This window comes from Rosa chinensis, chromosome 4, assembly GCF_002994745.2.
Source record: "Rosa chinensis cultivar Old Blush chromosome 4, RchiOBHm-V2, whole genome shotgun sequence".
Lineage (NCBI taxonomy): Eukaryota > Viridiplantae > Streptophyta > Magnoliopsida > Rosales > Rosaceae > Rosa > Rosa chinensis.
Window position 1 is genome coordinate 10,175,363 of NC_037091.1, and position 11,314 is coordinate 10,186,676.

Below are 11,314 nucleotides of genomic sequence, written 5' to 3' on the forward strand. Positions count from 1 at the left end.
TTTTTTTTCTTACACAAACCAAACACTAAAATAGAAACAAACATGCATTTTCTACTTATTTTCCCAACGTTTCCAAATAGCGGAAATGAAAGTTAGTGGGAAGTTCGTTTTCATTTCCTATCGGATTTTCTAAGGAATTAATTTCATTTCCGCGAACCAAACGAGGCCTAAAATTAGTGTTCCCTGTTTACCTATTCCGAATTAGAAAGAGAACTTAAGTAACTAGTGACATGTAATCAATCACTTCATTTTCAGACGGTAATGCAATGAATGATGAAGTTGTTCACAAAAGAAAAGTGTTGGGTCCAAAAAAAGGTTCTTCCCTTACCTTTTCTAGTTTCTACCCCAATTTACATGCATATGACTAATCGGCAGTGCTTCACAGTTCACACAGTGTCAAATTTACCTTGCTGGGGACGCCAGTTGACTGAAGAACGGAGCCCATGCGGGGTTGATTTTCAAACTGGGGCCATGACATTCCCTGCCATTTAAATCAGATTAATATATATATTTACTACTGTTTAATATTAATCATGCGTTTTCAAGTAAATTAACAAGTCCATAAAAGATTGTCCCCCCTGTTCACACCCTTGAATGAAGATTCAGAGGGTTAGCTTTCATAATTTAATGCCCCCCAGCTGTAGGGACAACAATCTCAAGCAACCCAGAAGACTTATTCAAAGAAAACAAAAACAGAGACAGAAGAAGAAGAAGAAGAAGAAGAGGAAAAGAAAGACAGGAGCTTTGGATTCTTGGTGAACAGGAAGAGAGTTTTTGAACTGACCCTTTTGTTTATTTATTGTTTTTTCCTCCTTGGATGAATTGGGGGGAGGTGCATGGGGGAGGTGGTGCTTTGTGGGCTTTGTCATTGCTTCTTTTTACCAACCAAAAGGTACTTTCTTTCTTTGATCTCTCTGTCTGTTTTTTCTTCTGTTATACTGTAATGGGTGTGTTTTTCTTTTTCTCTTTCTTTGACTTTATGTTGCATAATCATTGTGTTTCCTTTGATTGTGGTCTTGAATTGAACTGGGTTTAAGATATTTCTGTGTTTTGTTATGATGTGTTGTTTGCTTTTTTCATCTTTGATGAGCTGGTAGTGGGGGGTTGGTGTTTGCAATTGGTGGATGCTGTTGAGTCTTGAACTGGGCTTCCTTGTACAATCAGTGAATTTTCCAGTAAAAGGGTTGTGTTGAAATTTTGAGTTCTGGGAATCAGGAGTTTAGAGTCTTCCTTTACTGTCAGAAGTGCTCTAAAATTGGTCTACAATTCTTTCTTGGAACTTGGTCTTTTGGAGCTTAAAGCTTCTGTCTCTCCCATGTGGATGTGAAGTGGTAAAGTAAAATTCTTTTTCTTGGTAGTTAAGCATATACTAAATCTTCAGGTCCAATAAGCAAGTTGTTGGGTACATACATGTCTGTTCATTATCTTAGAAGGTGCTCTGATATTTGCTTTTTCTTTGGAAAACTCTGATTTCTGTTTTGTCCTTTTATTGTTGTATTGATGCTTGTTTTGGAAAAAAGTTCAATTGGAATGATCCGGTATGAAAGCTAAGAAGTGGATGAATAAAAGAAGATTCAGCATCAGAGGAAGGTTGCAAAAGATGCTGAAGTGTATGCGCTCAGGGGAGCAATTTAGGGTAGAGGATATACCTCATTCATCTGACTCCCTGGCTACTAGAGACTATTCAGCCAGCGGGTACTCATCTCGAACAGGTGAGGTAGAAACAAAGGTGGATAATAGCAATATTGAAGAAGCCGAGTCCTCTCTGCGTGAAAGTGGCTATCTGAACTATGAGGTTGGTTGCATCTGTTCTTTTGCCTTTCTTCTTTGATTTTTGTGATTTATTTCGTTGTATTATAAGTTTAGTAACTTGAAGAACATCTGTTTCTTTTTCATGCATTTTTATGGAATTAACCTGTCCATTGCTATAAATGAAATTGTTTTGTGGTTAATTATGCCTCTATACTAGTCCAAAAAAATATATGTTTGTAAACTCTTATTGTTCCTGGATGATCTTGCAACTTATATTGACTCGCTTCACAGTAAGTTTATGGATGTTAGTTGTTACTATCCCAATGAGCTCATTTGTAGGTACCTTATGAGCTAAAACTAGTATCCAACATGCATTAAATAATTCAAGCAACATAATGCCAATTTCTACAACATTGTTAGTAGTAATGTTTGATCATCTGGCCATTGGGCAGAAATTGGAAAGTTCATTTCAAACATAAATGGTACGATAGATTTTTTAAGTTCTTTGAATATGAAACCAGGTTTTAATCATGATGAATATTTTAAGAGAGATGATAGCCATTGTGAAGGCATGGTTTATGTTGCAATCATTGACTTTACTGGTTAACAGATTTGGCAGTGGGTGAAATTGTACAGGATATGGGTTCTGTAGGCACCTTGAGCTCACTTTGTGCTTTTCTTCCATGTTATGAACCTAAGATATAATATTGTTAGATTTGTAAGTCTCCTTGTCATATTGTCCTTTTGAGGAAAAAGATGTTTTTGGATTTCAATTTTTCTTTTTCCCAAAACCATGAATGAGAGTGGTAGGACTTTTCCAGCAATGACATATGAACTTTCACTTCTTTCAAGATGCAACCGGTTGGTATTGAGTTATGGTTATCATGGGGCAGTCAACAGTGACACTGAAATTTAACCAGGCTTAATTTTGTGAACGAAAAAAATTGAATTGGGCCACTTGCGCTGTTGATAGAATTCACATAAAAAGGTTTACTTCATACCAGAATGATCTGCATGGTCACATTTATATGTTGTCATGCTTTGCTTGAATCTTCAGTCGTATTGATAATTTCTAAAAGCTAAGAAGCCTGCATATTTCATAGGAAGCAAGAGCTCTATTAGGAAGGCTCGAATATCAAAAGGGTAACACACAAGCTGCTCTTCAAGTATTTGAAGGAATAGACATTGGTGCTGTGATACCCAAGATAAAAGTCTCCATTTCTAGAAGATGTGAGTCCAACAGACGTCGGTCTCAAAGTGATGCTGTTCCACCCATGTCTATGCATGCTGTTAGTTTGCTCCTTGAAGCTGTTTTGCTCAAAGCGAAATCGTTACGGGGACTTGGAAGGTTTGAAGGTATTTTTTCCATCTCCTGTTCACTTTCTTCTCGTCTGGGATGTTTTCATGTCATTACTCATGAGCTTTGAATAATCCAGGAACATAAGTTTTTCTGCTACTAGCCTACTACTATATACACTTTCTGCAGATGGTGCTAAGGTTACTGTCTCTTTGTTTTTTATTTTGTCATACAGTCCCCTACACAATTTGACTGCATCTGCTGAGCTTTCTACAACAATTAATGAAATTTTAAGATTCTTGATATGATGCACTTTTAAGATTCTTGAGATAGTGCACTTTCATAATAATAGTAGCAGTGCTAATTTTCCTTCCCCATCCCCATTTTTGCAGAAGCTGCTCAATCATGCAAACTTATTTTGGACACTGTTGAAACCGCATTACCAGAGGGCTTGCCTGTAAATTTTGCTTCTGATTGTAAATTACAAGAGACTGTTGGTAAAGCCGTTGAGTTACTTCCAGAGTTGTGGATACTTTCTGGTGCTCCCCAAGAAGCTATCTTATCTTACCGGCAGGCTCTCCTCTATCATTGGAGTCTTGACGTTGAAACTACTTCAAAGATTGAAAAAGACTTTGCAGTTTTTCTACTGTACAGTGGTTGTGAGGCAAACCCTCCGAATCTCCGTTCACAGATGGAAAGCTCCTTTGTGCCAAGAAATAATACAGAAGAGGCTGTTCTGCTGCTGCTGATTCTACTAAGGAAATTTATTGTTGGAAGGATTGGATGGGATCCATCAATCATTGAGCATCTTTCCTTTGCCTTGTCTGTTTCAGGGAAATTAAGGGATCTAGCCCATCACATTGAAGAATTGATCCCTGGTATTATGGGAAGGAAAGAAAGATATTTGACTCTAGCTCTGTGTTACTATGGGGAGGGTGAGAACTTGGTTGCTTTGAATCTTTTAAGGAATATTTTAAATGATCGAGAGAGCACAGACTGCATTCTGGAATTATTACTTGCCTCCAAGATTTGCAGTGAAAATTTGGCTTGCATTGAGGATGGAATAAAATTCGCATGTAAAGCACTTTCAGAGTTGGATGGAAAATGCAACCAACTGCTAAGTATTGCAAATTGCTTACTAGGTGTTTCCTTGTCGGTTAAATCCAGAACAGTTTCTTCTGATTCTGAAAGAATTTTGAAGCAGTCTGAAGCATTACAAGCACTAGAAACTGCTGAGACAATCATGAGAGAGAGGAATCCATACATTGTATCTCATCTTTGTCTGGAACATGCCGAGCAAAGGAAGTTGGATATTGCACTTTATTATGCAAAGGAGCTATTAAAACTTGAGGCCGGATCTAGCATAAAAGCATATATTCTTTTGGCACGAATATTGTCAGCTCAAAAAAGATTCATTGATGCTGAGACTGTAATCAATGCTGCTCTCGATCAGACAGGGAAGTGGGATCAAGGAGAACTGTTGCGAACTAAAGCAAAACTCCAGATTGCACAGGGCCAGCTGAAGAATGCCATAGAAACATATACACATCTTCTGGCTGTTCTCCAAGTTCGGAATAAAAACTTGGGTGTTGAGAAGAGGCTTCTAAAGGTAGTGATGACTACTTAAGATACAAATCAGGTCTTTTTTCTGTTAACTCATGCATGTTCATTATACTCTTGGAATAGTGTAGCTGATCATATCTAATAAGTTAATGTCAAATATGGGTTTGATATTAGTTTTCTAAAGATTTACAAATGGGCTGGCGATGCACATTTGTGACTTGTGGTACATAAGGAATATGCTACAGAAAATAAATGAACTTTAAAGGGAAAAGCTTTTTCTTTGGTTTAAAAAAAGAAAAAAAAAGAAAAGGGCAAAGCTTAGCTATGAACTTCAAAATAGAAAACTTATTCTGAAGTAGCAAATTGGAGAACATGTTACATTCATTTTACATTTCTACAGAGGAGGAGAAACCATAATCGAAGCTTGGAAATGGAGACATGGCATGATTTAGCTAATTTGTACACAAATTTGTCACAATGGCGGGATGCTGAGGTCTGTCTTTCAAAATCCCAGGCTATCAATCCTCATTCGGCTTCCAGATGGCATTGTACAGGTATATTGCTGTTTCAGAAACTGCACCATACATTGATAAATAATACTAGTACGCTTTCTTTGGTCTGTTTAATTTATATTGGACATTGGTTGCTGTACATACCACTAATTTGTCTCTGGAAAGTGGCAAATACTGAATAACAAGTCTTGAATATGGCTTTAAGTCCAAAGTGAGAATGCCATGGCATAACTTCTATAAACTTGTGTATTCAAACTTGTAGAAATTAGTTGGCAACTGATTTTTTTAATAACAAATCAAAACAGTTGCTTGGAACAATTGACTTGTTGTTTAATCTAGATCTTACAATTACAGATTGCAAGCGTAACATGGTATATAGTTAAATTGACGATTACTGCTTGTTTACTGACAAACAAGGATTACTCCTTTTCTTAAGGAATTTAAAGCTTGGTTATTTTGCTAGGTTTACTCTATGAAGCTAAGGGTCTTCACCAAGAAGCTTTGAAATCATTCAGGAAAGCTTTAGATGTTGAACCCACCCATGTCCCAAGCTTGATATCTACCGCATGTATTCTCAGAAAATTTGGTGGTCAATCATTGCCAGTTGTCAGAAGCTTTCTCATGGATGCGCTACGACTTGACAGAGGAAACCCTTCCGCCTGGTACAATCTTGGGCTGCTCTACAAAGCTGATCCCCGGTCATCGCCATTAGAAACTGCCGAGTGCTTCGAGGCAGCAGCTTATCTAGAAGAACATGCACCGATTGAATCCTTCCGATGAACACCCCTATAAACACCTTCTCAACCATGTATGATAGTCAATTAAAAAGTCTATTATAATTTTTGGAACTGATACTTTTTGCTGTTACGAAAAGGTGGCATAGAATACAAAGTACGTTATAGTTATCAGTGTTCAATTGGCTTCACTTCACTCCAAATTTATATGGATCGAGCTCAAATATATTAGTGTACCCATTGAGCTTATAATATCATCATATATGTAGTGTGTCGTGCTGAGTTTTGTATTTTAAAGTCTTGTTATTTGAACCTCTGGATGGTATGATTTTGATTCACCTAAGCTACTGTTCTTTGAGACCACAACAAAACTATCCAAAGCATCGTGCATATGCTTAATCGTCAGCGAGTTGAGCTCATGGCGGTTCGGTAAAGTGCAGATTAGTTAGTTAACAAGAAAACTTAACGAACTAAATAGTAGTGATGTGGAACGTAAATACGTAATCTTTGTTTTTGAAGCTTCTCACACTTAATCGGTCCCACCTACTTATGCATCGTGCATATGCTTAATCGTTCACACTTAATTGGCCACACTTATAATCATTTTTGTTTATAGCAAAACTAACTCACCATTGTTGCATGCTTGTGGGGCTTAGAGCAAACCAAAATTAAGTGCCGAAAGAAAACCGGAAAAAACGGAAGAAAGGTTTGCTTATTCAGCATCTAGGCAATGGCTAACTGGAGCGAGAGAGTAATTGTCGTAGGAAATGGACGGTGGTAATTTCCTTGAAGTAGTTGCCAAACTCAATGCTGTTAGGAAATTAATCCCCCACCACGCAAGTACTATTAGTGGAGATGGAAAAAAGAAATAAGCAAGCCAATAAGACAACAAGATTTAATGAGATTCTGCCAATATCCTTGCCTACGTCCTCGGAGAGTTTCACCTTCACTAATGAGAGATTTACACAAGTACAATATTACACTGCTCAAGTTTGAACCCAACTCAAGTCCTTATATCCAATCGGATACCCCTTTGTACACCCTCTCTCAACCTAGAAGATTACTCTAAACCAAGAGCTATTCACACTCTTGAACATATAACTCAGTTTGCTTCTATACACGAAGACCCTTGGAGTTGCTCATCTTAACCTTTGCTTGCCTACAACAAATGATTTGCCATGCTGCCAATTTATAGGCAGGTTGCAGTACTGTGAAAACATTGAAGGCCTATTCAAGCCCTCCATATTTTTCGTTCAATGTTTCCATGCAATTAATATTGCATGTCTCTTCCTTATTCAAATTGCAGCAGCCCCATGTTGAAGGCCACCTCCATCTTCAAAGATTGCTGCCACCTCCAACCTATGCTTATAGGTTTGTTTCTTACCTTCCAAAATTTGCTGCACCAACCTTGAATACTCCATCAATATATACTTGATGCATCATAATATCATATCCTAGTTGCATGAGAATGAGTACCCAATTAAGTCAATACTTGCTGCATCATGTACGTAGTAGTGTGTGAATCACTCTCCTCCAAGGAGGGACTAACCTAACAAATGCTTCTTTAGGGCAATATATATTATATATATTACAGGTTACACAGACTGACTAGTTAAGCAAGTTTAATAATTCAGTAGAACAAGTACCTCACTTGATCGGCATTAAAAAACAACTTTCCAACACTGAACAATATTGCGAAAAAAGGTAGTCAAGAAGTTGTCGGGTAGTTCATTGGAGCTGGGTTGATCATTTTGCTGCAACTGAGAAATACTATCCACAATTACCTTCAGACCTTCATCGCTACGAATCTCCAGAGTTTATTGCAATTTGTCCGAGCAGAAAAGTATCCAAATGCTGTAATTGCCAAATGAATAAATGCCCAGTGCCGCTTTCCCAATAACATGTGATACAAATCCCATAGAGCAGAGATCTTGGAACTTTCATCAGCTTCTTTGACATCCATGTGAGCAAGGCCTGCCATGAAAAGAGACAGATCTGGTTTGCATTCATATAATTGGGTATCAGAAACAGCAGGTCCCGAGATAAACAGGTTTTCAAGCTCATAGATTACATTCTCCATTTCAAGAGATGCATCTAGGTGATATAGGTGCTTCATATTTGAGATGATCACTAATATTTCACTCAGAAGCTTACGGTACCTGTCCTTCATTAGCTAATCTTCACAAACTCTGTAGTTATGAATGATGGCAACAAAAAACTTCAAGGTCTTCACATTGATATCAGATGTGCTGATGAGCTGATCTGACTTCAGGGAAAGAAAAATATTGATTTAATAAAGTTGTTAATAACTGTCATGAGGAAAGGTAGGAAAATAGATTCACAGTAATTTTGAAAAACTATAACAGAAGATGACGACATGACATCCAGAAAAGAATGCAGAAGAAAGCAAGTAAGAATATGTTTTACTAAATACTAACAGAAAGCAACTAATGGAGTAAAGTATACAGAAACTTTTACCTATTATCATAGGTAAATGACATTATTCATATGATGTTGAGACTTGAGATGCACAAAATCATTCAGTTAAAACGCTCTGAATATTCAGAACTCCTAGACTTTGAACTAGACGATCCATCCCAAAGCCTACAGCTCATGGGGAGCTTGCTTAACCCTAGTAATCTATCCAAAATTCCCCAAAAGATTTGGATGGCTTATATTATGTACACTGAAAAAGCTTACTACCAAGTATCATGCATATAGGAATGTAATTACTTACCGTGACTGCAACGAAGCTGACAAAGCAAAAACTGGCATGGGGCCCCAAAAAGACCACAATCAAGAGATTTCATTGACTTCTCATCATAATTTTCAATGAAGAGACAGTAATCAGTAATTATCCTTTGCGTCGCAATTCTTTTCATCTTGTCTGACAGTAAATTCAGTGGGAAGCTCTCCATGAACAACGCCAGATGCATAACTGATGACAATTGGGTTCCCTCATCACTAACAATGGCCATGTAAACCTGGTTTACCATAGATTGGGCACCAAAAGTAAGAATTATGCTGATTGACCTCGTCACTTTTCTCAGAGCAGAACCTGCAGCTACAAGAACGGATTCAGTAGATGCCACCAACTTCATTAATGAGCAAAGATTACCAGCAATGCTACTTACCATCCCTGACTCAGCGTGGCGAACCATGCATAAAGCACCAAAGTTCCATTACGATCTCCCAGCAAAGAAAGTGGGGGTGAAATAAATTCTCAAGAAGAAAAGAGTCCAACTCCCTCCAAGCAGGACTAAAAGAAACCACAAGCATGAAGATTTGCAATACATTCAAAAGAGAAGAAAACATCAGCTGCCAGACAACTTCCACAGTTTTTCCAGAACCATATAGCACATGAACTCCCAAAAGAAGAATGGAAGAGTATACCTCTTCATTTACTAACATATCGAAGAATTAACCAAGCTTTACATCATCGTCAAGATCGAAAGAAAATCTCAGAAAATTAAGAAACAATGTAACATGGCCCATCAACAAGGTTCTTTCTCCAGGCAATGCCTCCCCACATGTAGAAAAGAAGTCAACCATTGAATGCATCTTACTCGGATCTCCAGTGACAGAATTTATGCAGCTTCCTTCACTGAAGAGATAGTCTAGAATCTCAACCTTGAGCTCCTGCTTCACTTGAACTGAGTTAAGTGGAGCAATAAGTAAATCCAAGGATGTCTTCTCCAAGAGTTCTGTGAAAACATCACTGGCAGTTTTTAACAGTTTTTCATTGCTCAATGAAATCTTAAAGGTTGACATCATCAGGATTCATTTTGTTATCTCACTTAGCACCAGATATGCTTGATATGGGTACAGGGAAGTTATTGTTACTGCATTAACCAAATAAAACTTTACAGGAAGAAATGCCTTTCTAGCTTCTGTCACAGAAATGTTTTCCTTCAGTGATGAAAACCAAGCCTCAGCTACACGTCTTATAGATTCATTAACCAATGAGATTAGATTTGAAATTAGAGCTGCTACATTCACCTTTGTTGCCTAATACCCCGTAACCAGGCTGAAGCAAAGTGACCACACCTTTCCACGACATATTAATAATTGGTACCAGAATTCCACCATTACAATAATAATGTCCATCTCACATAGTTTTTCTAATATTGTACACTTCGTTACATTAATAACATGATTCATACTATTGGCCCCTTCAAAGTCCATGTCAGTTTTGTCCCTCTCGAATTTATTTTCTTAAGACTCCCAATTCAAAGCTCGGGCATATGCTCCACACAGTCTTATTACTACAGAATCAATGACCTCTTGTGCGACCTTTAGGTCTCGTTTGATTCACGGAATTGAGAGCTTGAGAAAGGAAAATTATTCATTTCCTATGTTTGGTGTGCAGAAGGAAAGGAATAACTTTCTTTAAGAAGGGAAAATATGAGGGAAAGTGAATCTTCTCATCCTCCAAAGGATTCATTTTCCTTTCCACTTTCCCTGCATTAATTACATAGTATAAGTACATTTATATTCTTGTTGAAAATTATTATTGACAATTTTATTTAAAAAGTTTATGAGATTTTGTAATTATATATGATAATATGAGGATAAAAATGGAATATTAATATGATTTTGTTTCCTTTCTTTACACAAACCAAACACTAGAATGGAAACAAACATGCATTTTCTCCTTACTTTCCCAACGTTTCCAAACAGCGGAAAGGAAAGTTAGTGGGAAGTTCGTTTTCCTTTTCCATCCGATTTCCTAAGGATTTGATTTTCTTTCTGCGAACCAAACGAGGCCTTACTACTACTTCTTCTGATACAAACGACACACTGCATTTAGAAGGTGGAATGGCCCAAGTGAGAGATGTGAACAGGGTTAAATAGATAGTAAATAGTGTTAACAAATTTGGAGCAATTGATCTACAGTAGTTCAATTTAGCTAAGTAAAATTAACTATTGCATGTCCAAGAAAACAAATATAAGCTGCAGCAAAGTGGAAATCATATGCTAAATTTACGAAGATTCAGGATAGTAAGAATTAAATCTTCACCATAATCTGTGGTTAACTTACCATTCCCAAAACTTTCATGCCCTCAAGCTGAAAGACTAACATCGAACAAGTTTACAAGACACGTTCAAGGATATAAACTCAACATTACTAGAAACAGGATGATTAAGAAACTCTGCAATATTAAACTTCAAGCCATTTTCACCAATTCACCTCAGATATGGGGTGGGCGGAAACCTTGAATTATTTACTGACGAAAGTTTAGCCCCAGTATTTGCATACTACGTGAGAAAGTCAGAAAACCATTCTTCATAATTTCATAAGGGACGCTATTTTCATAAATACAGACAGAACTTGCAACACGCAATGCGTGTGCGCCAATTAGAGACTAGTGCTAAACATTCCTCTGACTTGCATGAGACTTCCTAGAGCATGAAAACCAAAACATTAAGCCAGAGATGAGTGTACACTGTTTATG

At 37.4% G+C, this 11,314-nt stretch overlaps 1 protein-coding gene and 1 pseudogene across 2 annotated transcripts; one reads left to right on the top strand and one right to left on the bottom strand.

The window, feature by feature from the left end:
* Positions 1-416: 416 nt before the first annotated feature.
* On the top strand, positions 417-6,148 carry LOC112197173 (protein NPGR2). Of its 2 annotated transcripts, none has more exons than XM_024337753.2 (6): positions 417-892; positions 1,521-1,795; positions 2,856-3,108; positions 3,442-4,658; positions 5,013-5,166; positions 5,588-6,148. In XM_024337753.2, exons 2-6 carry the CDS (start codon positions 1,541-1,543, stop codon positions 5,902-5,904), a joined length of 2,196 nt encoding a protein of 731 aa, XP_024193521.1. In that variant the 5' UTR covers positions 417-892; positions 1,521-1,540; the 3' UTR covers positions 5,905-6,148. The 2 variants fall into 2 exon arrangements, with proteins under 2 accessions (XP_024193521.1, XP_024193522.1); XM_024337754.2 differs by lacking the exon at positions 417-892 and adding an exon at positions 918-1,331.
* A 1,496-nt stretch (positions 6,149-7,644) lies between these two features.
* Positions 7,645-10,043, bottom strand: LOC112198777 (annotated as a pseudogene).
* Between the last annotated feature and the right edge of the window lie 1,271 nt (positions 10,044-11,314).